Source organism: Eretmochelys imbricata, chromosome 9, assembly GCF_965152235.1.
Source record: "Eretmochelys imbricata isolate rEreImb1 chromosome 9, rEreImb1.hap1, whole genome shotgun sequence".
NCBI classification, from domain to species: domain Eukaryota; kingdom Metazoa; phylum Chordata; order Testudines; family Cheloniidae; genus Eretmochelys; species Eretmochelys imbricata.
In genome coordinates this window covers 27,130,046-27,156,770 of record NC_135580.1, presented here as the reverse complement: position 1 = coordinate 27,156,770, position 26,725 = coordinate 27,130,046, and the positions used below count along the sequence as shown (strand labels likewise).

Here is a 26,725-nt window from a genome sequence, read left to right as displayed (position 1 = left end):
GGTGGTCTATAGCAGACTCCCACCACTACATCACTTTTGTTGCTCACACTTCTAAACTTAATCCAGAGACACTCAGGTTTTTCTGCAGTTTCGTACCGGAGCTCTGAGCAGTCATACTGCTCCCTTACATACAGTGCTACTCCCCCACCTTTTCTGCCCTGCCTGTCCTTCCTGAACAGTTTACTATTCATTTACAATTCATCAAGCAGGTCTCTTTCCAGTGGGGTCCCACAGGGATTGATTTTTGGTTCTACGCAATTTAACATCTTTATCAGTGAACTGGAAAAAAATATAAAATTATCACTGATGAAGTATGCAGGTGACACAAAAATTGGGGGAGTCATAAATAATGAAGAGGAGAATAGGTCACTGATTCAGAGCAATCCAGACCATGTAGTAAACTGGATGCAAGTAAACAATATGCATTTTAATGTGGCTAAATGTAAATGTATATATCTGGGAACAAAGAGTGTAGACCATACCAATAGGATGGGGAACTTTATCCTGGGAAGCAGTGACTCTGAAAAAGGTTTGGGGGTCATGGGTGATAATCATCCAAATATGGGCTCCCAGTGCAACATTGTGGCCAAAAGAATGAATGTGATTCTGGAATGCATGAACAGGGGAATCTTGAGTAGGAGGAGAGTGGTTTTTTGACCTCTGTATTTAGGACTGGTGTGACCGCTGCTAGAATACTGTGTCCAGTTCTGGTGCTCCCAGTTCAAGAAGGATGTTGATAAATTAAAGAGAGTTCAAAGGAGAGCCCAAGAATGATTGAAGGATTGGAAAACATGCCTGAGAGAGAGAGAGAGACTCAACTCGCTCAATTTATTCATCTTGACAAAGAGAAGGTTATGGGGTAATTTGATTACAGATTACAAGTACCTATATGGGGAACAAATATGTAATAATGGGTTCTTCAGTCTAGCAGAGAAAGGTATAATATGATAAAATGGCTGGAAGTTGAAGCTAGACAAATTCAGACTGGAAATAAGGCATAATTTTTTAACAGTGAGAATAATTTACCGACAGTTATGGTAGATTCTCAATCACTGACAATTTTTAAATCAAGATTGGATGTTTTTCTAAAAGATATGCTCTAGAATTATTTTGGGGAAGTTCTATGGCCTATGTGATACAGGTCAGACTAAATGATCACAATGATCCCTTCTGGCCTTAGACTCTATCAAATAGGCCCCAATCCTGGAAATACTTACATACTTTATTATCATGAGGAGTCATATTGAAATCAATATGGCTACTCACAGTAGTAAAATTAAGCACATCTATAAGTATTTGCAATCCTGGGGCCTCAGTGACGAGCGAGTCTAATGTGACACTTGTCAACATTAAGTTTTAGAGGAAACACCCCAGCAATAGTAATTAATAACTGAAAGCAGTTCATACCTCTTGAGTCTATAGTGTTTCAGTCTGTCTACAGACTCAGGAAACCCTTTTGTACTGGTTTACATTTGGAAATTTTCCTTCAGATGATAAGAACTAGGAATTTTTCTTCATGCAGAAAGGGACTAAAGGATTACAAAAGGGGATACGGCTTCCAAGAGATTTTTCTTGCAAAGATTTTTCTCCCGTATGGGGTTGAGTGGTACCAAGGTTTGTTCACCCACAAATTCTGCCGATTCCCTGATGGTCCAAAAGCCACTAGTTGTGTCCCCATCGTCCATGACTCCACTGAAGCCAAACTGCTGTAGGACAACCCTTGCCTGCTTAAAGGCAGGCACGTCCCCACCATGAAGAAGGCACAGCACAAAGTTAACAGGGTCTGGGACTATATTATCTTTTCTCTCAAATCTCCATATGATGGGAAGGGGCTTAAGTGTATTCACACTCATCCTGGCGACTTGCAGGGTGTTGGAAAAGGATAGGATACTTTCTTGGAAGCACTGAGCCACCCTTTCAGAGAGGGGAAGTGTGATTCACATGTGGATCAGGGAAATACAGGTGCAGAGTCCTCCCTTTTTTTAATGAAAGGTTAAATGCTGCAGAAACTGATGAGACCATCAAAGAAATGTGGGTTATCCAGGAAAACAAGTGTTACAAAACCGTTGCTTTTAACTTTTATTGTTTTAGTCATCTCATTTGCTTGCACGTAATTATTGTTTGAAAGGTCATCTTAAGGGCCCATCCTGGAATCCTGGGGCAGGCAAAACTCCCCTGGAATTTTGTGTGTGGTGGGTGTGCAAAATCCAACCCTTAATTTGCAACTGTTCAGCCTTGAAAAGTCCTCATTTTCTGAATGGATTGCTCTGACCCTTGTTTATTGCTTATTATGGTGATTTGAAATATAGGTATTTATTCATGTATAATTTTGTACAGCACACACAACACACGTAAACACTTTGCTTTATTTTTGTTATTTAGGTAACCAGCCACAACAAGGGGTTAACCAATATGGGCATTCTTCACACTTCTGAATCTGGAAGGTGGAATCAAGATGTAGTGTTATGTTTGCACTGAAGAAAAATCAAAATTCAATGCACTAGTTATTGCTAGAAAGCAAATTTTTAATTTTTTTCTCTTTAATTTTTTCAATACGTATTTTTTGTGCTGCAATTGATGTGAATATGTAACTAAGTGAAAGTTTTTTGTTTTTTGGGGTTTTTTTTTTTGCATTTAACTGGAATTAAATGTATGATTTGTGGGCCTATTTAAAGAACACAGTTGTTGCAAAGAATTTGGTGCTTTTTAGGGTACTGTTACTTTAAAAGGGTTAAAGAATGTTGGATTTATTTATTTGTGGGAAACATTTTTTCTTTTTTTAAGAACTGCACTGGACCAAACTACTGATTTGAAAGGCACTTCCAATTTTGGCATAAAGATTGGTTTGTTCATTAAAGTGTTCTCCTTAGTTCTTCAATAGTAAAATAAGCATTGATTTAAATCATATTAATTTTGACTGTTTGTAATTTTCATAAGCACTTTATAAAGTTCTTTGTTTAAAAGTACCCAATTTTCTCTTGCTTTCATTGTGGAAAGAAGGTGCTGAAGTGGGTTTCTTGCTTGTATTAGAACTTCCTAAGATTCATCTAAAAAGCTACAATGTAACATTAATAAACCTACTAGAAGTAGCTGTGCTTCACATTTTTCTTTTTAATGCAAATTTCATTGGAAGTGAGGGTACAAAATGTGGTAACAAAAGCCTGAATAGCCACAACAGATTTTGCTCTAAATCATTTAGGGCCTGAACCAAGTCCTGTTGAAATCTGATGGCAATATTTCCAATGACTTCAATGGGAATTGGATCTCTGGGTCTCGTGCTAGGTTCAACAAAAGTCTCTTTCCAGCTTTTGCCCTGTGGAAGCTTGTGCCAGGGTCGAAAAGCCCCGCAAATCCCTTTTGCTGTTGCCACAGTGCTCTAGCTGGGCCTCGCATATATTGAACTTGACCTAAATGAGTTCTTCCTCTAATAGATGTATTTATTATTTATTTTGTATGGTAAGTACTTAATTTTTTTAATTTAATTCTTAATGTTGGGTGATAGTCTTGGTTGTGTAATGCATACTGCATTTATAAATTTGGTGCAAAAGCACAAGTTATACATTACATTTATTATAAAGAGATATAACTATTTTAACTTTGTTCAAGTATGTGGTATATTTGCTCATATTAGAGTAAAAAAATCAGTAAATTTACTATGGGTCCATGTAATTTAAGAGTTACTCCATATGATATTTTTTTAGAATTAGATGCACAAATTTTGAATGTGAAACCTGCAAGGCATTTCAAAATATATGGGAATTTTGTTCTCATGTTCTGTATTAACTCATCTTTTAATTTGCCATAATATAAGTGTACTGTGTAGTGTCATAGTCAGACTTACATTGAATAGAAGAGAGTCAACACTCAGCAAGCATTGTAGAACTGTATGAAGCCCAGATAATTAAATTTTCATAAACAGTTTAGTGTGGAAAATCATAATATCAGTAATTTGTATCTAATTCTGATTTCCACACTGCAGAGTCTTACCCATGAAAACAACCAGTAGGATCGGTCAGCATCTTTACTGAAATAAAATTCTTGTGAACTGCTTTGTACGCTGTCAAAATTATTTAGCTCAAAAATTCTTCACTTGACCATCTCAGCTTGTATCAAAAGAGAGAAGCCACTCATTCCACTAAATGAATAGGTTGTCTGTTTTGAAAAGTTAACATGTACCTGTACATTTATTTTCTTCTTTTTTTTACATTAGGTATTTCAAAAAAAGCCTGATGAAAGTCGATATCCCTGTCCTTTCAAGTGACTGCATATTACTAGAATAGTATCAACCACAGAAAAGCAGACTTAAGACCAGTTTCTGTCCTCAGCCACATCCACACAACACCACTGACTACAGTGGGGCTTCGTGGTTTTAGCTGAGGGCAAAACTGGGAGGTGCATGTTTACTTAGTAGAATTCGTTTGTTTACAAATTAATGGCATTGAAAGCGTCAGAAGCAAAATACAATTTTAACTTTAATTTTTCTTTCGGAGCAAAGATTTAAAACTGTGTTAAACAAAAATAACCTAGATTACCATATAATCAATGTTCAGTGGTCCCCGGGGACCTAGTCAACAAAAGGCTGCCTGTGCCTTGCAAAGCCCCAGAAGTTCTTGGGTCCTGACTCTGCTTGAGTCAAAGTTATTCAGCAAAAAAGATCAGGTTGAAACAAAAACTCTTTTAAAAACAAATGAACAAGCTTGCAACTTTTTGATCCTAAGGTTTTGGAGCTGGCTAGGAAGCTCATGTAAATAACTTTGCCACCAACTCATCGTTCCTAGTTACTTTTAACCTCTCAGCAAATCAGAGTAATGTCGTGTGTGACCACAATTAGGAAGACTTATTAATACCATATTAGTGGCAGGTCTTTGGATAGTTCTAATTTTTACTGCTTTTTCGATGAAAATGTGTTTTGGTTTCCTGTGCACTGGGATTACTTCCCTTCACTGTCCCTTGAATGGTTTATAATGGGAGTGAAATTTTTGTTAATCCTCTGGGCCACTATCCTTTAATGCTCTTCACTGGGGACTAACGACATTCCTGAGATTAAGCAAACAGACCTGTTTAATCCAGCCAATTTTCCTCTACCTCTCTATCAGTACTAAGGAAGGAACAAGCAGCTATTATATATGTGGCTGATCTCAAGAAGTGATTGATCCACCACAAAACAGTCAGTCATGCTTTAGACTGTGGCCTCTTTTTAAAGTTTTTCACCAGCTGACTAAAATTTAGTCAAATGGGGTAGAATCTGCACTCAGATCTTGGAAACATCCTGACCATGTTCTGAGTATCAAGAGCCTGCATGACCTATGGATTAATTCAACAGATGGGTTGGGGGGGGGATGTTGCTTTGTTAGTGTACAGGGGTTTCTATTATAGGGCCTTTTTAATGTGTAATTGAGCTATACCTATTTTTTCAATGATAGTTTTAAATATTGTATGACATTTTGCTGATGTAAGGTACTAGGATGGTATTACATGGTAGGAACTGCTCTACACCATTTCCTGTATCTAACAGATTTTCTGTGGTTACTGCTAAAGAGGCATTAATTTCTACTCTGCAATCTATGATCCCTGTTGGAAGGGATCACAGAGCTCAGGTTATGTGCATGGGAACCAGTCGCAGCAAAACCAGCCTGCCATATTGCTGGTGTGGAAAGGACCTCGAGGAGTAACACTGAGGGGCTTCTGCTCCATGCATATGTCCCAAATTTGTGAGTTTAGGCCCAGCATTCCCTGCAAATACTCAGGTTCTGCACTGGTGTTGGAGCTGTGCCGTGAGCCTACATTAACACCTCTCTTAGAAAGACAAGTCAGTTAGTGATTTAAGCTTTTGAGGTTTATTTGCCCCAGGGAGTCCAAAAATCTTCTCCAGCGCAGAATGCGTAAGTGGCCATTTCCTGTTGAAACGGGGCTTTCTCCTGAATTTGCAGGAGGCAGATGCTTGGGAAGACTATTTTCTATTTGACTGAGCCCCTTTCATTCTGAATTCCAATACAAATTGATGCACTTATTTTTTTAATTTGATTTAATTAGAAGCTGAGCGTGTGGTGAAAGTGACATTGTACCAAGCTACTCTGTTTTAATAAGCAGGTTTTGTTGCTTTTGAATTTTTAAACAAAGATTAATAGAAACCCTATTGTCCATTTAGAGAGCATTATTAAATCATTTTGTATTTCTCCTACTGCCCTGGAAAAAGTTCTCCATTGTGAAAGAATAGAATGTCATATTATTTAAAATAGCTAAACACTTATTTTCTGTGAAATATTTATAAAAGAACTACAAAATATTCATACATATCAGTAAGGCAATTTAAATCACAGTAAAATTTCCTCTCTTTTGTTCTTAAATATTTTTGCATTATGTGTGCCATGCTTATCATAGTGATACAAGATGGACAATAAGAAACTAATATTAAAAAAAGGCCATCCTTTACTGAAGATTTTTCAGGTACATCTCTGGAAAGCAGTTTTATTTTGATGTTAACTATTTGTTGGCAAAATAAAAGTGCCTTATGTTTTTAATTGAAGTCTATTTGTCATTGAGTAAATCCATTCTAGTTCATACTGCAAAAATTTTTCCCAAGTCTTTCTCTTTTGCATGTTCATTGTACATTGATTATTGTAAATGTATTTGGATCCACCTACATGCTTCTTGGCTGCCTTTGATTAAACTTCCACAAATAAACTCAGTCCAGATGGAGACTTTGTTAACAACTGCTCAGCCTGTATTTCTTATTTCAAACAACTTGAATATATGTTATTGTGAAATCGCTGCCAAACTGATTCTTAGCTATGCACTTGTACATACCAGAATCTGAAGATTTTGGATTCTGAATGATTAATGTCCCTTGGGGGTGAAGAAGTTCACCTCCAGATGGTCTGCCTTTACTAGCTGGGGAAAGCACAGAGTGGTCTGGCAGCTCCCATGTGATTTCTGGTTTTGGTATCCCCAGTGCCATACAGTTGAGCTGAACTGCTGCCCCAGCCGTAGTGCGTATACTCTGTGGTGGTCTATTTGTAATCCGTGGGGGATAGGCTACAGTCATGACAGGAACAGTTATAGACGACTCTCCAGCATTGTTCTGAGCCTTACACAGGTAGTTTCCTCTGTCACGAATGGTTGCTTCTCGAATAACTAAAGTACCATTTTCAAGTAATATGTATTTCCCAGTAATCTGAGGCCGATCTAGCACATAGCCACTTGGTACTGTCCATATAATGTTTGGTTTGGGGCTTCCATCAGAGAGACAGTGAAGGGATAATGATTCCCCACTGATGCTCTTTATTGGTCCTCTTGAATGGGTAAGAATAGTGGGCTTCTGACCAACTTCCAAGATGATCAGCTTTTCAATGTAGCCTACTTTATTTCTAGCTGCACAGCGATACTTTCCTGCATCATCTTTGGAAGGATTATAGATGATGAGGGTACCATTACTCCCTATGTGATACCGGGAAATTCTGGCTCCATTGGAAAATCGTGTGCCATTGGGTAATATCCAGATGATTTCAGGAGGAGGGTTTCCATCCACTGAACAATTTAATACGATAGTTTTTCCTGCTTTTGCTATGATTTTTTCATTGAATGGATTTCTGAACATTGGTCGTCTTAGCATTTCTAATACCTCCAACTGTACTACCAATATGCTTTCTCCTCCATCATTACGTACCATGCATATAAAATCTGCTGTGTCTGAAGGCCTTACATTCCTAATTTCAAGTGTCCCATTTTTGTGTACTGTTATTCTGCTCCCATAGTATGGAGCTGTTAGGAAAATATTGTCAGGCATTATCCACATAATTTGAGGGAAAGGTGTCCCTTCTGACATACAATCTATTTGCTTCTTTGAGTGCCTTATTGCTGTTGCTTTAATGACAGTTTTGTTTGTATATAAACCATTTATTAGGGGTGGTTTAGAAATAACATCCAGTTTATAAAGTTTTGTGTCATCTCCACCAGGATTTCGGGCAACACATACATACTCCCCAGCATCCAACAGTTTCACTTTGCTGACTGACAGTGAGCCATTAACGTGCAGTAAATATCTGTCTGTTGAAGATGAGATCATGTCACTGGAAGGTAGCAACCAAAATATTTTTGGCTTGGGTTCTCCAACAACCTCACAGTCAAATACTGCATTATCCCCAGCTTTTACTTTAGCATATGTCTTGTAATTCTGCTTTATACGAGGTGAAGCTGTTACAACTGTAATGTGTACCTTCATTTCATCTTTTCCTAATGTATTTTGGGCATAACAGGTATAGTTGCCCTCTTCAGCTATTCCAACCTTGTTGAAATACAGAGTTCCATTGTCAAAAAGAATGTATCTCCGAGACCTGCGTCCATTGTCATCTGCTTGCATCACATTATTAATCATGGTGCCATCTGGCAAACTCCAGGAGATCTCTGGCTCAGGTGACCCAGAGGCTTTGCAGTCCACTTTGAAGTCCTTTCCATATGGTACCTGTTTTTTAAAATACTGTTTTTGGTCAATCTTTGCTGGTTTCATAGTCACACTGACTTTCATCAGGATCAGGTCATCTCCAATTCTGTTTCTTGCTACACATAAATAGTCACCTGCATCCTTTTCTGTGACTGCCTCGATAAACAAGGATCCATTAGGATAAACATGGATTCGACTTCCCATTCTAGAAGAAAAAAAGAATTGTTTAATATGTAGCCACATGCTAAAGAAGAACACTGAGCCCTAATAAGTGATGTAAAGATGTATGGACTCAAGTGGATGAATTGCTGTGGGTTTTTTTCTTCTATATCTTAAAATTGTGCCTATCCCATGCTGTAGGTACATGTACACTATCCATTTTAAGGAAAAACAAAGATATATCAATATCTTTCCCAACCCTGTTCCCCCATTTTTGTGAGGACTAATTTATCTTCCCCCTTTGACCACATCAACCCCCCCGCCCCCTCAAAGACTGGGAAAATAAATCTTGCTATGTGCCATGAAAGTCATCAAACTTGGGCTCTATCAGATATATAGGGGAAGAGAGATCCAGAATTTATGGGCCAGTACTTCAGCCAAAGCCAAAAAGCAGCTAGCATAGGTCAGATGGTTGTATGCAAAGCAGACTTAGAGCTCTCCTTTACACTTCTCCCTCCTGCAGCAGTTGTGGGTATAGACATTTTTCTCCTGCATTGTGTTAAAACAACCTGATGGCTGCTCTAACACCAGGGGGCTGAAAACACAACCCAGGATCAGCATGGCATAAAGGGCATCATGACTTTTGTCACATTTCCCTATGACAACTGCAGCAAGGGGAGTGCATGGTGTAACAGCCACTGCAAGATCATCCTTATAGTAAGATGATTGATTCCTGGATGCTTAAAATGAATTTAGAGCCAGTTTATGCTAGCAGTGTGACACATTAGTTAGAACATGCTACACCAGATAATCTGGACCTTGGAGTCTGATTCTGATCTCACACCAGTTTTTGCACTAATGTAATTCTAATGACTTCCGTGGAGATTCTTCGGAGACTCAGTGGTGCAAGTGAGTAGAATTAGGCCCTAAGGAAAACATTCCTTCTACCATTTCCATCCTGTGTAAACTTGGGGCGGTGGGGGTAGAGTTATACCCAGGTTTTATAAATCATTTATTTGTCTTATAGTGAATAAAATGTATAAAATAATAATCTGGATAAACATTCATAAAATGAACATTAAAGGGAATGTAATTAATTTTAAATGGGAAACCATTTATTATAGCTACCTATTTAATAATACATGCTTATTGGGTTATCACTTGTAAAGTGAGGGTCATATATTGCTCTTCTGCAGGAAAAATGCACATGGGCAAGAGAGATGGGCGAATTCTGACCCTTTACAGCTGCAGAAGAAAACCTTCATCTACAGTGTGAGAACATGCCTGGTTTTTTAATTAGGGTTTTGCCTTTGTTGCACACTGTATGAAAAGCTTTGTTTTTTCCTCTTCATCTCTCCCATTCAGCCTTTTTAAGACTACCTAGTCCGCACTAAAGAAAAAATTAGGCTAAATTATAAATGTTCTACACACCAAAATTTCAGGACCAGAGCTCATCTGAATCTGGTAATAACCATTCCATGCTTGCGGAACTTAGGAGCTCCTTAATACTGAGGTACCATTTTTGTGAAGCTACTAAGCTCTGCCGTATCAAGTGATCCTTTCCGTTTTACAATATTGCTGAAAACTCTGGAAATGAAGAATCTGTGCAATTGACACCTTCATAGACCTAGCTTTTCCTAAGTAAACCCTGTAGACCTACGTTTTCCTAAGTAAACCCTCAACAAGTCTCTTTTTGGGAGGAATTCTAAAAGTATAGGTTTTATAATTGTGGAAGTTGTTCATATAATCAGAAATCTAATCTGCTTGAACTTTTTGCTTGGGAAGTAAGTTTCAGAGCATGAAGCAGTCTCTGGAGTTGTAGAATGAACCCGACCACCCCCACTGCCCTCCCCCCCTCCAGCTCTTTGTTCAATAACTAGATCCCAGAAAACAGGAGAAGATGAGTGAGGAACTTTAGTGGCAGGCTTTAATAAACCTTTCCTCAAAACTCTGTGTAAAAAACATCTTAATTTATAATGCTTCTAGCAGCCTATAAACAGTGATATGTGGTGATAGACAGAAGGTTCTACAGCTTTTTTGGTGTGCAGGACATAGCTAGAAAGCTAGGACTCCCTTGCACTGAAAGCAATATCACGTTGAAACTGGCAGTAACTTAGACTCACTGGAATATCTCCTGCTCTACTGATTTTCAGTAACAGAATAGTTAAGTAGGTGGAGTCTTGCATTTAACCTGGGCACATCCCCTTGTTTCTTCCATCTAAAGCTCATCCACCATGTTCTTCTCCACTAGTGGCAGAATTCCAGATCTGGCCATTTAAGATCAGTGTTAATAAAGTGAGTACAAAGGAAGTATGTTGTGTGTATGAATTTGGTAGACATTACAATAAACTGCAAACTTTTATTTAAATCAACTCAGTGTCAGCAGATTTGATTTTTTTGTATTTATTTTTTTTTGTTAAAAATAGACTGTCATTGTTGAATTGGGCCTTTTAAACTGCTATTTACCATTTGAAATAATAATTTTAACACTGCAATGTAAGCTGTGAAACAATTAATTTCTTTGGTCATACTTACTGATTGCCGGTAACATACTGCAGTAAATTTGTTACCAACTTTCAGTAATTGGACTATAAACTCACAGGATTTTGCTTTTAATACAGTAAATGAGGTTTTATAGGTTTTCCCTGTAGGGGATATTTTCAATCTATAAGTAAACAAATGAATACTTTAGTAATGCCAGTCTGTCTGCAGCCAAATGGCTGGCAACTGGTGTATGCACATAGTCAAAACAAAGTATGTTAACTAGTACCCCAGTCTTAGCTGCACTCATTCTGTAACTGGCTAGGATGTGAGACATGTCAGCTCATCCATAAAATACAGAAGTCAAAGCAGCTGTCAAAGGTTGCAAGAGTAATCAAGACCCTCATTTTATAAATTTGTGTTCTCACTACATTCCATTTGCTTTCCAGGAGAAACTATATTCACTAGGTTCTGTTTCTTAATGAACTAGTAAATGGCTTTTCATATTTTTAGCAATTATATTAGTTTTGGAATTTTGCAATCAAAACTTTTATTTTGTAACAGTTAAACTGTCCCCACTTCTGCTCCAACAAATTTAGATTCTATTGTGCAACTGTTTTAAATTTTGTGATGGGAAAGCAGTTTATTTTTATAAAAATAAATTGCTAATTGTTACCAATTAAATATTTATATGATATCCAACTATATCAGTTTGCTTGCTACTACATTCACAAACTATCATTGTCACTGCTAAATTGGTTTTTTCAACAAGCAATCTTACAAAGCATAATTAAATTGTTACTATGTATACCAGATTTATAGTAAGTTTATTATATTTCTCTGTAGCCATTGTGCTCTGAGATGCCTTTAATTTAATTGATTTATGTTAAATCTCTTCTGTGGTACGTATGGCATGTAAAAGCCTTTCTAAAGTAAAAATCCTCAAGCTTACTCTAAAGCAGGGGTGGGCAAACTTTTTGGCCCGAGGGCCACATCTGGGTGGAGAAATTGCATGTAGGTCCAGGGCAGAGGGTTAGGTGCAGGAGGGAATGGGGGCTGTGGGAGGGGGTGTGGTGTGCAGGATGGGGCTCAGGGCAGGGGCTTAGTTTGCAGGAGGGGTTTGGGCTCCAGCCCAGCACCGCTTACCTGGAGTGGCTCCGGGGTAGCAGCAGTGCGCACCGGTGCCAGGGCAGGCTCCCTGCCCTGGCCCCGCGCTGCTCTGCTCTGGAAGGCGGCTGGCACCATGTCCCTGCAGCCCCTGGGGGGAGAGGGGACAGAGGGCTCCACGCATTGCCCTTGCCTGTGGGTACCTCCCCTGAAGCTCCCATTGGCTGTGGTTCCCCATTCCTGGCCAATGGGAACTGTGGGGGGTGGTGCCTGGAGGTGAGGGCAGTGCACGGAGCCCTCTGCGATCCCCCCCACCCCCGGGGCCGCAGAGACGTGGTGCCGGCTGCTTCTGGGAGCAGCGCGGGGGTCGCGGCACTGCAGGGGTGGCAATCCTGTGGGGCGGATCCAGCCTGTAGACCATAGTTTGCCCACCGCTGCTCTAATGTATATATCCTGCATGAGGGTCAACTTTATATTAACATCCAAATCCTATTCAACTGACATACATATGTTGAGGATTTGGCCTTAAATCAGAACAGAATAAAATGACCTAAATTCAGCCATTGCATGAATAGATTAGGCTTCACTGCTTTAGTTGGGCTGCACCCGCTTATAATAGGGCTGAATTTGGGCCATTAATATTAGAAATATAACAATAAAATTGCATTTTCTGTCACTAGAGATTACTCACTTTTATCGCGGGTTAAAAACAAATTTGGCTTCAGTTAAGCAGAGTTACAGTACGTTAGGCATTTATGCTTGGCAATATCACAGGATTGACTCTTTCAGAAAATTCTTTCAGTGATTTGTGGTCTGCAATGTTAAAGTAAGCACTAGAAAAATAAAACGAGCTCAGTCACAAAGAAACATTCCTACCTGTGCCATTGGTCAACAACTGCCTTGGAAGGCAACCTCCAGATTATTCTGGGCTTTGGCTCCCCAGTAGCTGAACAGTTCAGAAGCAATCTGTCCCCAAAATTCAGCTGAGTCATTTTCAGAGATGCAGTTGCTATTCTGGGAATTGTATCTTTCTGTTCCACCATGAGATTTACCACCCTCCTCTCTGAGCCAGTGGAGCTTGTAGCTATGCATTCATAGTTCCCACTGTCAGAAGGAGCTATGTTTCTTATGTAGAGGGTTCCATTGGAGAACAGGAACAGTTTGGCATTTACAAAATGCAGAGGCTTCACTGCTGTTCCATCGAAGAGGACCCAGTGAACACTCGGATGAGGGTCCCCTTTGGCTGTGCAGGGGAGTTTCAAACTTTCACCCATAATTCCTGCAATGTGTTGTCTCTTCTCTTCCAAAATAACAGGAGGTGCCACAATCACCTGTAGCTTTACTGTCCGCGTGTCGGCACCCGCTGGGTTACTGGCCGTACATGTGTAAAGCCCTCTGTCATAAACAGTGACTTCCTGGATTATTAAAGTGCCATCTGGTTGCACAGACGCTTGTTTACTTCCCGGAAAAGATTCCGAGACATACGTTTTGTTTGCTAAAATCCATGAAATGGTAGGGATGGGCCTACCTTCAGCTCTACACTTCACAGACACAGGCTTTCCAGAATGGACAGTGATCACTTTTGACCTGCCCTCTAGGATCCTCGGTGGATATGCCACCACAGACAAAGTGACCAGGAGCCGATCTGAGCCATGCTGGTTGGCAGCAATACACAGGTACTGTCCGCGGTCCTGAATGTTCACATTCTGGATGGAGAGGGTGCCATTAGCAAATACTTCAAACCTGTTGTCACGCTTGCTTTTTGATACATCAGTCCCTAATTAAACAAAAAAAGTAAAATATATTTATATTACATAAGAAGCCTTTATTTATTTACTTTTGCTTTTTATCTAATACAATAATAATTGCTAGCAAAAAACCAGCTGCCTTGGTTTTTATCCTGCACTCATCACCATGGTATCTGAGCACACTTTTTGTCCCATAAGGGCTAAAGAACAGTGACAGGAATGAGAGGAATATCAGTGCATGTGTTTATGTATATTGTGAAAGATGTATTACGGAACCAACAAAAATCAGGGGGTGGGGGGAACAGAATTGCTCAGCAACGGAGCGCAGGATCTTATTACAGGTGGATTCTTAAGAAGCATGATCTTCTGTATAGGACTCACTACAATAATGCTATTGTTAACATATGCTGAATATGGTAAACGTTAAATACAGATTGACCTTTTTTCCTTTCTCTCTCTTTCTTGAAGAGCCGTTTTATAAATACAGTAAGACCCTTAAGGATGTATGTGCAGTGCTGGAATATTACTACTTTTCAGCCATATGTAGTATTCATCTTATTGCTTTATGGCTGGTATCCACCTAAAGCATGGCTATATCCCAGCATGGTGCACCTAGCGCCTGTCTTATTGCTAATATATAGTAGAAGACAACCTTTTAAACAAGGCTTATATGGCTTACCTGATGACACTTTAGTCCAGTGAATTGTGGGAAGGGGATTACCAGTCGCTTCACAAGGGATGAAGGCATCTGAATTAGCCAAAACGGTAAAAGCAGCCAGTTTTCCTCCCACTATTCTAGGCTTTGCCAATCTATTTTTATATAAAGAGTCTAGGGCTATGAGGTTGTTGTTGGTTTCTTGATCTGCTGTCTTGTCAAACCAGCTTTTGACAGAATTGTCCTTGTCCCTTCTCCTTGCAGGAGTGTATGGAGTGGAGCTCTGTGGGGATTTTAATGTAGTCAGAGTATTAACTGTTAATGTTTTGCCTATTTCTGAAACTTCAGGAGACTGTTTATGCCAAAACTTGTTTTCCCACTGGGGAGATAAGGTGATTTGCACGATACTTGTGTGTGGTGTCTCTGTTATTTGGGATGTTAATGGGGTAGGATGCTGTATGCTGGAGTTGATCACATGGGTAGTTACAGCAGGAGATTTGGTACTGAGCTCAGCTTTGTCAGGAAATGTTGCCTGTGCTGTATGTTTCTGCTGAATAACTCTCTCTCCCATTTTTTGGTGTGGTCTTTTACTTACCATTACAATAGTTTTGTTTTGTTGATTAGGCACTGATTCAGATGTTACAAAGGATGTGGCAGGTAATATTGTGGTGGTGTTGAAAGGCTTCAAAGAAGGTGATGTGGCTGGGATTGTAATGGCAGGTTTTTCAGTAGAGAAAACATCAGATGGTAGTTTAACAGGTTGAGTGTTCCCAGCTGTTGTAATTCTAGTTAATGTTTGCATAGTTGTTGCAGGTGAACCTTTAGTTACCTCTTTTGTGTGAAGAATCTGTGGCACAGTTGTAATTGGGATTACACTTGTGTTCTTATAAAGAAATTCAGTGGGTATGGGGATGGTGGGCTTAGTTAAAGACTTAGCTGTTGTCAGGATATACAAGGTTGTGTTCACCGATGAAGCAGTGGTGGTGCTATGGCTTGTAGTAATGCTTTGTGAAGTCGTAATCTTCTGGGGCTTTTTCCTCCTTTGATCTCTCCTCCTTCCAGCTCTGAATGCTTTGATTTTAGTGATTTTCATTTCAGTGTGGGGAACAGTAGCAGATCTAAATGTTGGCATTGGTCTTGTTGCAATTATTTCTTTCTTCATAACAGTTGGAAGATTAGAAGAATAGGCTGAAGATGGCAGTTCTGCAGTAGTAAGAGATGGAATGGGAGACTGTTTCTCGGACATACTATTGTTATGACTGATAGGTTTAGTTAGGGATAAGAGACCATCAGTTTGATTCACTTCCACTGAAATTGTTGTTAAATGTAAAGGAGAAACTCTATCTATGGATAGCGTTGCAGTAGTTTTAGGAAGCATGCTGGTTATTGCTGATGATGGCACTGTACTTGTTAGTCGTCTGGGTAGCTTCTTCAATAGCTCCTTTTGAATGTGTGTCTTTCCAAAGAGATGGTGCCAAGGAATTTTTCCTCTTAAAACTTTGGAAGAAGTTCTAATTTTAGTGGTTGGGAGGATGGATTTAACATTTGAGGATGTCTTGCTGTCTGCAGAAGTTGTAGTTTCCATAGATACACTGAGGGTCTGTCTTGCAGTTGTAGGGAGTCTGACAGCGTGTGTTTGCAATGGTGCACTGTCCTCTAGTTTCATTTGCAGGGTACCCTGTGTGCTTTCACTATAGAAAGGCATTACAGTGGGAGTTGTTTTTTCTCCTTCTGCAGTGAGTCTGTTTTTCTCTTCAGCCAGGAATGCTGTGGTTTGACTTGTAGGCTGCTCTGATGTGAGTTCTGGTATATCCACTTTCACAGGTGGGGGCATATGTGTTTCTGGGCTAAGCAGTTCAAGTGAACTTCTGGAAGGAGTTGCGGGATGTGAACACAATAGACATTTTGTGTCCAGCTCCATAGCTGGAGGCAGAGTTGTACTTTCTCTACTGGATTCTTGTCTCACAAAATTATACCTATGTCCTCTGATAGCTGGAATTCGATCTGGTCTAACAATTCGTCTTCTACCAGAAATTTTCCTTCGTCTTCCATATCGTTGTCTTGACTGTAGTGTATTAGCTGTAACATCTCTAATTATCTGAATCTGCTGATGAGTAATAATAGTTGACCCTGGTGGTAGTTTAGGAGTTGTTATTTTTTGAGTACTGTGAAAATAAATGTGACCAAATTCAGTGTTTGGCTCGCTGACTGTCACTACAGATATTCGATGATCTGATTTAGCTGAAGTCTTATCAATAGACTCAGTAAATAAATCAGGTTTTTCAACTATGTTCTGGGAAGTGACAAGGCTGGTAATTTCAGTAACATCTGCTGTTTGTGTTGTAGATATGATTTTTAAATACTGATTACTTTCCCCAAAAGACACCAATCTGTGTTCAGGATTAAAGTCTTTAGCTGTACTATTCACTAAACTAGATGTAGTTAATGGCTGTATAATAGTTAATGATGTTTGATTTAATTCAGAAGTTTCCAATGAGTTTGGTCTTGTGACTGCAGACGTTAGATCTGCATTTGGCTTTTTGCTCTTGGGTCTTATATACTGTGTAATCCATGGACTAACTGTTGGAGCTACTGCCTCTGTAACCATGACAGAAGTTGTTTTAGACTTGAAATTACTTGATGTAGTTTTAGGTTCTTCAGTTACAATAGTTGCTGAAACCTTTTTCAGAGTAGGTATAGTTGGTGCTTCAGATGCTAGTATAATAAATTCTTCTTCTGGAGGTATATGGTCACCAGATGTTTCTTCCTTATGCCCAGACACCTTAGAGGATAGATGGTCTGGTGTAGGTGATTTTGTTCTGGCATTTTCTTGTTTTTCTGGGAAAGTGGAATTCTTCTTTGTTTTTTCAACAAATGCTGCCCAATGTTGTGGGTCAATTCTCCTGGCTGAGGAAGTGAATTGTCTTCTGTGTCCCCTAAATCGTCTGTTTATTTTGTCCCCATTGCGTCTGTAAGTCATCTCTCTATAGTTATTCCATTTATTTGCAATCCCTATAGGTTGATTTCTGGATGCAGAATCAGTGGGTGCTTTACTTGTTACTGAAGTTTGCACAGTAGCTAATGGATACTTATGTTTTGTAACAGCTCTAAGCTCCTCATGACCAGATCCATCTCTCTCTTCATTTTCTTCTGGAGCTGTCTTTTGTTTTTGTGAAGCACCCTCATTCACTTTAACTAGCACTTGGAAAATCAAAAAATCTATACCATGTTGATTGGCTGCTACACATCTAAAATAGCCACTATCTCGTTCTGTCATCTCTTGTATTTTTAGTGTACCATTGTGGAAAATATGTTTGCTTCTTACAGACTGATGAAGAACTGTGTGCTCAGGTAGGATCCAACTAATAGATGCATCTGGGACACCAACAGACTGACATGGAAGGTAGAGTGTGTCACCAATGAATGCCGAAAGTTGAGCCCCATTAACGTTGTTGTGTTCCACGTAAGTATCAATCACTGTGATCCTAAATGTTAGGACATCTGCATCGTTATAATTTGTGCCTATGCAGTGATAAACTCCAGTGTCAAAACTATCAGCTGTCCGCAGTGTGAATTTTCCACTTTTAGCTATTATGATTCTTCCATCTTCACTAACATACGGCACTCTAACTTTGCTCCCATCAGCTAATATCCATTCAATGGTAGGAGAAGGCTCACCAAATGCCTGACAGTCCAGTTCCACGGTCCCACCCACTAAAACTGTGTGTTCAACTCTTGTTTTATTATCTCTTGAAATTATGGCCCAGCTGTGTCTCAACTGTTTTTCATTAGCATTGGGCAAGATAATTTGAGCATCAGTTACATATCCAATATGTAGTGTGCTGAATGTGGTTGCTGTCCTGTCTAATTGTAAGGCCACCTGGCCTTGGAGCAGCCAAGAAGGTTCAGCTGTCAGTTCACTCTCTACATTGGTAAAAACTTCTTCACTTTCAGAGTACATCTGTTTGTACTTATAACTGATGTAAGGCACTTTGGTCAGTAAGAGATTCCTTTCGAGTTTCAGGGGAGAATCACTGTATAGGGCCAATATGCTCCACAGCTGTTGAATGTGTTCATAATCAATACTACACACCAGAAATGTTGAAAATGATACTTTGAGTACTGTATTATCACCATCTTTGTCAAATGAGAGTGGGGACATTTTTGTGGGTTTTCGAACATTGCAAACCAAGTTAGCTTGATTTCCTGTTTGGTCTGTCATATTCAACATCATGGTTCCAATGGGAGCTATAAAATCTTTGGGAGAGATGGAAATGAAGTCCCCTTCATCTGGCATAGTGATGTTTTTAAATTTCAGGGAGGGGTCTATGGTTGGCTTACTACAGGTTAAAGATGCAGATGGGATGTTAACTAAATGTTTGCCTTTAGAATTTCTGGGATTGGCACAAACTGGACATTGCTGGGCACTAGAAGAACCTCTGTCTTTCTTGCACTTTATAATATCTAGGGGGAGGAAAAAATAATGTAAGTTTTTGTGATACTAGTTCCAGTACCAAAACAACAACTTATATTTTGCTGAAAGATCTTTCCTTGAATAAAGGGCTATGAAGTATTGACAACAGAGATCTTTAAGTCATCACCAAGCTTTATTTTAACTGTTGCCTATTCCATTAGTGAAACCTTCAGCATGACTATCATTGCTATCACAGCTAGTCAGCATGCCACAGCCTTGCCTTGGGAAGCACACAGCTCCAGCAAGAGCTGTAGGAGGCATTGTTCTGTTGTGCCCAGATCCTGTTCAGGGGTGCAAAAAGGAGAAGAAACTCCTTGTGCCCTCTTCTTCACTTTTGCACCTTCCCTGTGGTCAGGCACAATATGGCCCTAATTAATTGAGGCTTACCATTGTGAGGTAGGCAATTATTACTTTCCTTCTTTTAATGACCACAAAGGCAAGCCCTGGAGAAACAATGGGACTTATCCAAGGCTGCCTTTCTTCTCCTTTAGCCACAAGACAATCCTTCCCTTTTATCTCAAGCTTTCCAAAAAATCATTTGTCACACATCTTATAGTGGTTTGGTAACATCATCTGGTTATGCTTTGTCATGAAAACAATTTATCTCAAAAATTTGTCTGAAGAAAGCTGCTTATTCTTGTAAATAATTATTATTCCTGAGACTAAGACTGCAAACCATAATACCATAGTATGCTCTAAAAATATAAAAACTAACAAAAGTATTTGTTCTGGTAATCAAATTGTAAACTACACAGAAAATATTACACATTTAATGCATCTCTCTATCCGCACTTCACCTAAAATGTACCTCAGTCTAGCCCGAGAGGGAACCACTTAGAGAAAGAGAGAGGATAATTCATTCTCTTTCAACATTTTCACCTGTATAGAGAGAAGATAATTCATTCTTGAACATTCAGCTTTGGGCACTGCCAAAAAGGGTTCCATTTAGAGATACCTAAGCTTGGAAATGTATTGGGACCACTAACCTCAGTTCATTTAGGCCACTAAACAACATTCAGATATTCCGTTTGCATGCGTGTGCGTGCACCTTGCTAGCCAACAATAATGGAAATAAAAGAGATGCATGGTAATTTAAGGGAATAAGGCACCATGGGGCCATGGAATGGTAAGGAATAACATTTTAAACAGCTGACAAGGAAGTCACAGAAGATCAACAGAAAGTCACAGAATAAAGTGTTACACTTTAAAAAGTGTTGTTATAGTAATGACCAATCTCTTACTCTTCATAAATAATTTAATTACTAATTTGCACACACACAAAAAAGGATGACTACTATAATGCCTCTATCCAGACATTACTAACTGGTCATCATAATACTTTGCACTTAAATAGTGCAGTTCAACGAAGAATCTCAAAGCACTTTCAAAACCTGGAAGTTATTTTCTCCATTTTAATGGTTGCTTAGAGAGGTTATGGTCACACATTAAATCAGTGGCAATTAGAAACAGAACCCAGATCTCAGGCTCACCCTGTAGCAACTAGAGAATGATGCCTCCTTTGCAAAGACCCCAAGGGAAGTCACCAATCTAGTAAGAAGGTATAAACAAACAGAAATCTTTCAGCTTGTACTGTACCTGGCCATTGTTCTGCCCAGTCTACAAACCATTGTAGATCACAATCACAGGACCAAGGGTTTCCATGAAGGTATATGCTCTCTAGTTCAGGCATGTAAGAAAACATCTCTTGTGGTAGTGATGTTAAGAAGTTGTCAGACAAGTATATATGCTTTATGGAGGATGTTTTAAATATCTGGATGTAGCGCAAGGTGACAAAAGCATCTGGATGAAGCTGTTTAAGTAAATTTCCTTCCAAGTGCACCAGCCTCAGTGATATAAACCCATAGAAAACTTCTGGGTGTACAAATTCAATTTGATTGTGGTCCATATGCAACCGTACCAAGCTCTTGAGACCATGAAAAGTGTCCTTCTGAAGTATTCTGACTTTATTATAGCTCATTTTTAAGACCTGTTGGTGAAAAGATAGGGATAAAAAGTCTAATAAAAAACTACATTATTTTGGTATTGGTAGAAGAATTCTAGCCAACTTTGAATTATTACTACTCAGGTGAAGTACCTAGATATATGAGTCATAGGCACTATGGGAAAAAACAACAGATATTATCATTTTTATAAGTGTGGTTATGGTCAGACATGACCTCAAATATTCAACAGGCCAATGTATGTATACACTTTACTCATACCAATAGTCCCAATCAAACTGCTTTTGTGAAGAAGGTAAGCAGGGTTGGACCATAAAATAAGTGAGTGTATATTTTTTTTCCTTCACTTACTACTACAATGCCTATACAAATATGGAAGAACAAGCTGAATTCTTGGCCAACAAATATTTTGTCTGACAAATAATGAAAAGAATTATTAACTCAGTCCCAGTTGAAGGATCTTTTTTATGAGAGAGAATGTGCTAGCCAAACTCAACTTTCTGATGGCACTTTGTTTGCAGACTTGCAGTCTAAAATGAGCAAATTTGGCAAAAGGTCATTGAGTGCTAATAAATATGGAATGATAAAACCATTTTTGCAATCATTTTTCAGGTTGGAATCATACTTTACATACTTTAGTATGTATGTTCTTTACTGGCTTCCTAATCCTCACAAAGAACTGGTGATGCCTTTATGAATTACTGAATGTTGCAAATTAGCGAGTAAACAAACAATACAAAAAGAAACAATAATGCACAAAATCTACTTTGTTCAAGTATTTGCCAAATCTAATTGTTATAATTATTTACAGTCATACTTTGTGTTCTTCTAGTTAATAGCAGCTGTGGATCAAAGTTTCAGTTGGGAAACTTTTAGGCATTGTCTACATATGGAGCCATTCAGGAGTAGTTATTCCTGAATAACTCCATATGTAGACACTCTTGTTCCAAAACAAGAGTGCTTTATTCCGGCATAAAAGTGTCCACATGTAGAGTTATTCAAAAATGCTGTTCCTGACTAACTCCATGTGTAGACAGACAAGCCCTTATTCTCCTTAATTGCCAGAGGACTCTTGAAATACAAACCAACAAAAACCCTCAGCTCTCTACTGTAGCTTCCAGGCTGTTCAATGAAGTGCAAAATGCTCTGAAGTCCATCTGTTAGAGCTACCCCTAGTGAAATATGCACTAATACAGCCAGAGGCATTGCAGCAGTTACCTTAGGTGGAAAGTAGAAAGTCAATAATTTTAAATTAATATGTGTGAGCTGCACACAGAGTTGGTCTGAAGATAAGTATATTTTATTTAATTTTCTAATATTTCTGAACGGCACAATGCACCAGCTGCTTCAATGCAGAACTGCCTCTGAACTGGTAATTTACTTTATAAAAATAAAGTAATTGTTATATATGACCTTCCTATAACAATCTTCTAGGAAATCTCTGCAGAGACATGCTAAGAAACCCACTTGGTTCTGTGTGCAAATGATGGGATGTGCAATTTAGAGAAGATCTACTGTCATAAGTTTACAAATGTTTTATTTTAAATAAGCAATAAAGCACCAAATATTATAAACCTGTCTCATCCACTGTAAATAACATCAAAGAACTGCCCTTAATATTAGAATGTAGCATTTTCTTTCTGTCATACAAGGAGCTTTGCAGCAATACTCTCCCTTTTGTCTTGGTGGATATGAATAAGAATTGCAACTGCTAGAAGTACTAGCTAGGACAGTGCTGGCAGATATTCACCACACTCCTCAGCCTGGTATCTAAGTGCCAAGCTGGGACAGAAAGAAATTTCCCCTGTGGGTACAGTATTTCAAAATTAATTACACTGGGAAGGGGAAGAGCATGATTTCATCTGAAGCATTTTTCAGAATTACCATTAGAAACAGGATATCAAGATAAATGGACGACAGGTCTGTTCCTATAGATTTGTACCTTTTGTTGATTTTTCTGTAGCAAAACTAAGATGAGACCACCTTCTAATTTTAGTTCTTACCTGTAATGCATTTAAATCAGTGAATGTCTTGTCGGGGATTGTATGGATCTCATTGCTGTGCAACATCAACAACTCCAGTTTCTCCAGGCCGGAAAAATCTGTTTCGGTCAGTTTAACCAAGCTGTTGTAACTGTAACAAACATTTCATTCCAGATCTGGGTTTAGTCAGTCAGCTAAAGTTCAAAAGTAAAAAACAAAAGAAAACTTTCTTTTGCAAATGCATAACAAAGGTAGATTTTAGTTCTGATGTGACAAGGCAAATTCTAAATGCTTTTTTCATCTTAGCAGGTAAAACTCAAAGATTTTGCTAGTCTGGCACAGACTGATTCCTGTGGACTGTATTCAAGTAGGTGGGGAAATATCTGCAGTAGATGGATGCAAGAACATGAGAAGAAAATTGCCATCTTTGGACTCTTGTGTAGGAGGAGGAGAAGGAGCTTCAGTACAGGTAAATGTCTACAATAATGCATTGAATTTTTATGATTTTTTTTTTCAAAATTATTCATGGCTGGTGAAAGGTAGGATCAGCTGGAATCTTTATTACACAGAAAATACAAGCTTCCCCACATTACCCCATCAACGTGCCTTAACAGCAGATGGAGTCGAAAGGCCGTAGTCACGATCATTGCTCTCTGCTGCGATTGTTAACAAGACTAGATTAATTGTTTCAAAGGCCAGAAGAAGTGATTGTGATAATCTTGTCTGACTTTCTGTATAATGCAGGCCATAGAACTTCCCCAAAATAATTCCTATTCAAACTAGAACATACCCTGTATCTTTTTTTAAAAAGTCCAATTTTGATTTAAAAATTGCCAGTCATAAAGAAACCATCACAACCACTGGAAAATTGTTCCAGTGGTTAATTACCCTCACTATTAAACAATGTGTGCCTTATTTCCTGTTTTAATTTGTCTAGCTTCAACTTCTAGCCATTAGATCTTGTTATATCTTTGTCTGCTGGATGAGAGCCCATTGACAAATTTCTGTTCCCTGTGGAGGTATTTATGGACTGTGATCAAATCACCCCTTAACCTTCTCTTTGTTAAGCTAAATAGATTGAGTTCCTTGAGTCTATCACTATAAGGCATATTTTCTAATCCTTTCACCATATTTATGACTCTTCAGTATTGACTACGATCAGGGATATGGTGATGTGGATGCCTCCCCACCAGGACCTGGACAGAGAATTGAAGCTTATTTTTCATGGGCCAAAAAATCACCGAGTAGTGGTGGTAGTTGTTTTTAATAATTATTATTATTTATATTATCGTAGAACCAAAAGGCTCCTATCAGGATTGCGGCCCCATTGTGCTGGGCACTTGATCACTATGGGCCTGATGCCATGCCCACTTAAGTAGATGGAAAGGCTCCTGTTGACTTCAGTGGTCAAGATGAAGTCCTATCAGCCTGGGCTGGATTTGAACTGTGGCCACTGTTAGCCAGCCCTTTAGCGGGCCCTCTAATAATAATGATATGGATTAGACACACTCAGATACAGATTTTTTTAAAGTTGCTGGCTGGTCTTGTTTGATTGTATTATCAAGACTTTCACAACAGGGCATTACAGAAAAACAAATTTGAATAGATAACTTGAAGGTTAGTGAGAAATAAAAAGGGAGAAACCAGTATGGATAAAATAAACATCTATTCCCTCCCTAATTTACCCAATTATAGAACAGAATAGTTTCTGAGACAAATATTCAGAGAAGTGTTACTTCATATCCAATTAGCAGATAGAAACAGAGGAGGCAAAGTATCATATGAAAAGTTTTTCTCATGGTACAGTATGTGCAAAGTGGAAGTGCTGGTACTAATCTTCATAGTATCTGAGACCCATATATGTTAATCAATTTGTTCTCACAACAACCCTGTGAGGTAGAAAATATTATCATCCTCAGAAAGACTAAATGGCTAGCCAAATGTTACACAGGAAGTGGCAAAGCATGAATTTGAACAGACCTATTGAGTTTGCACTCCAGTCTTAACCTTTGTAAGGATGATCTCAATTCCAGGCAGGAATCCTCTGAATTCACTTTTACAGACTCAGTAGGTTCAGATAAGTATAAAAGAAAGAACTGTATACTCCAAATCCTTGGAGGTTCTTCCATCCCTAGTGATAACATGATTTTGCATTAAGGTGGTGGGGTAAAAGTAGTGGGGAAAATCAAGTCTCAGACTGCCAGTTATGGAAAAGGGAAAGTGGATGTCTATTCTTGTGCAAATTATCGTTCAAACCAAATAAATTTTGTTTTTATCTGTTTTTAAAAATTATATTCCTTAAATTATTTAACAATTGGCCCCTAGAATCTGAAACCTTGAACTCCCAATCAATGTGGGAGAACATTAGGTTTTGCCAGCTGTTACTGTAATGAATTCTGAATACTGCAAAATAGTAGATTTTAAAGGTTTTCAAAATCAATTTTAACACAAACCCAGAAACTCTAATTATATTTTGCAAGGCAATGAGAGTTAACTGCACAGCATAGATAAAATGCAGATGTTAAACATACCCTAAATTGATGCGCTCCACGTTTTGGGGGATGTGTGGTGGGATGGCTGTGAGGTACCGGAATGTACAGTGTACTTCAGTAGGGACATAGCAGGCACAGAGCCTGGGGCAGGCACTACTGCTGGGAAGAATAGCCAGGCAGAAACTGAAGAGAAACTCCAGCAAGCAAGGTTTGCTTCTGCCTTTTACTTTCATCCTGCGTGCTAATCCTAAAACAACATCCCTCACAGCAAGCATGAACAAATGCAACCCTGCAAACAAAACAAAAAACACAAGCAGTCATATTGTGAGATAAGTATCAGGTATCTTACACCCGGGTACTTGTACAACTATTATAGAAAAGTTTGCTACCATAAAAACTGTAGGGTTTTCCTCATTTTTCAAATTGATACAATAGCTTGAAGTATTTATAATTTTAAAAAATCCTGCACAGTTTCTTACTTTTAATGAGAAGCACTAGGCATGCTATTGCTTACAGGTGTAATAGTAGTAGAAGTAGTAATAAACCTGACACCCTAAAGAGACTATATGATTTTGGTTATTTAAAACATCCATAAATCTGCTTGTAATTTGTTCTTGCCAAAGAACACGTCAGCTCCTTTCTTGCCAAATAATTACTCCAAACAAAATTAACAAATTTCAAAGAATCTGAGCTAGTTTAAAAATCAGCCTGTAGAAGCATGACTAATGCCACTCAAATTTAATCCTGTTCTTTCTATTCTTTAGACTATATCCAAGCAATGAATCCCCCCTCCAATACTCTGCTTCTGCAAGGGTTGGCATAGAGTTCCACAGCAGAGATCATTGTTCACCAGGAATGTCTATAATCAGCTACTAGAGTTTGGTACTTAACAGTCTGGTATTAAAAGCTTGTTGGGATCTAAACCTTCCCTGAACTGAGCTGCATTGGTAACAGTCTAACTACAGACAAGTTCAGAAGAAGAGACTATTGCATTATTTTGAACTGTGAATTTCTTTTTGTTCAAAAATCTGTGCCCTAAACCAGGGAAGTGCTAAGCACCCGCATCTCTCAGTGAAATCAACAATTTACTCAGCATCTCTTTGGATCAAAATCCAAGGGATGTTGGGAGTTTAAAGAGTCTATAGGCCACATCCAGTTCCTTTGATTCTTGCAGTTAGCACAACTGACTGCAATAAGCCTGCTCAGGTGAATAAGAGAAGCCAGAT

General features: G+C 38.8%; 2 protein-coding genes across 2 annotated transcripts in view; one reads left to right on the top strand and one right to left on the bottom strand.

Moving 5' to 3' along the window:
* MED12L (mediator complex subunit 12L) overlaps positions 1-6,696 on the top strand; it is a 326,616-nt gene extending 319,920 nt beyond the window's left edge. The window contains exon 45 of the mRNA XM_077826177.1: positions 2,383-6,696. Coding sequence (XP_077682303.1) covers positions 2,383-2,435 — 53 coding nt within the window. The 3' untranslated portion in view covers positions 2,436-6,696. The remainder of the gene's footprint in view (positions 1-2,382) is intronic.
* A 40-nt stretch (positions 6,697-6,736) lies between these two features.
* Positions 6,737-25,774, bottom strand: IGSF10 (immunoglobulin superfamily member 10). Its single transcript, XM_077827227.1, has 6 exons — positions 25,539-25,774; positions 23,029-23,158; positions 20,661-21,051; positions 14,615-19,054; positions 13,064-13,964; positions 6,737-8,645 (listed from the first exon to the last, which is right to left on the bottom strand). The coding sequence occupies exons 1-6, from the start codon at positions 25,772-25,774 to the stop codon at positions 6,737-6,739; spliced, it is 8,007 nt and encodes a 2,668-aa protein (XP_077683353.1).
* Between the last annotated feature and the right edge of the window lie 951 nt (positions 25,775-26,725).

Coding starts and splice junctions, on each gene's coding strand:
- IGSF10 (XM_077827227.1), bottom strand. CDS start 25,774: ATGCTTGCTGTGAGGGATGTTGTTTTAGGATTAGCACGCAGGATGAAA. Junction 23,159..25,538: donor GTGGAGCGCATCAATTTAGG/GTATGTTTAACA, acceptor TGTTTGTTACAG/TTACAACAGCTTGGTTAAAC. Junction 21,052..23,028: donor CTGATTTAAATGCATTACAG/GTAAGAACTAAA, acceptor TTTCACCAACAG/GTCTTAAAAATGAGCTATAA.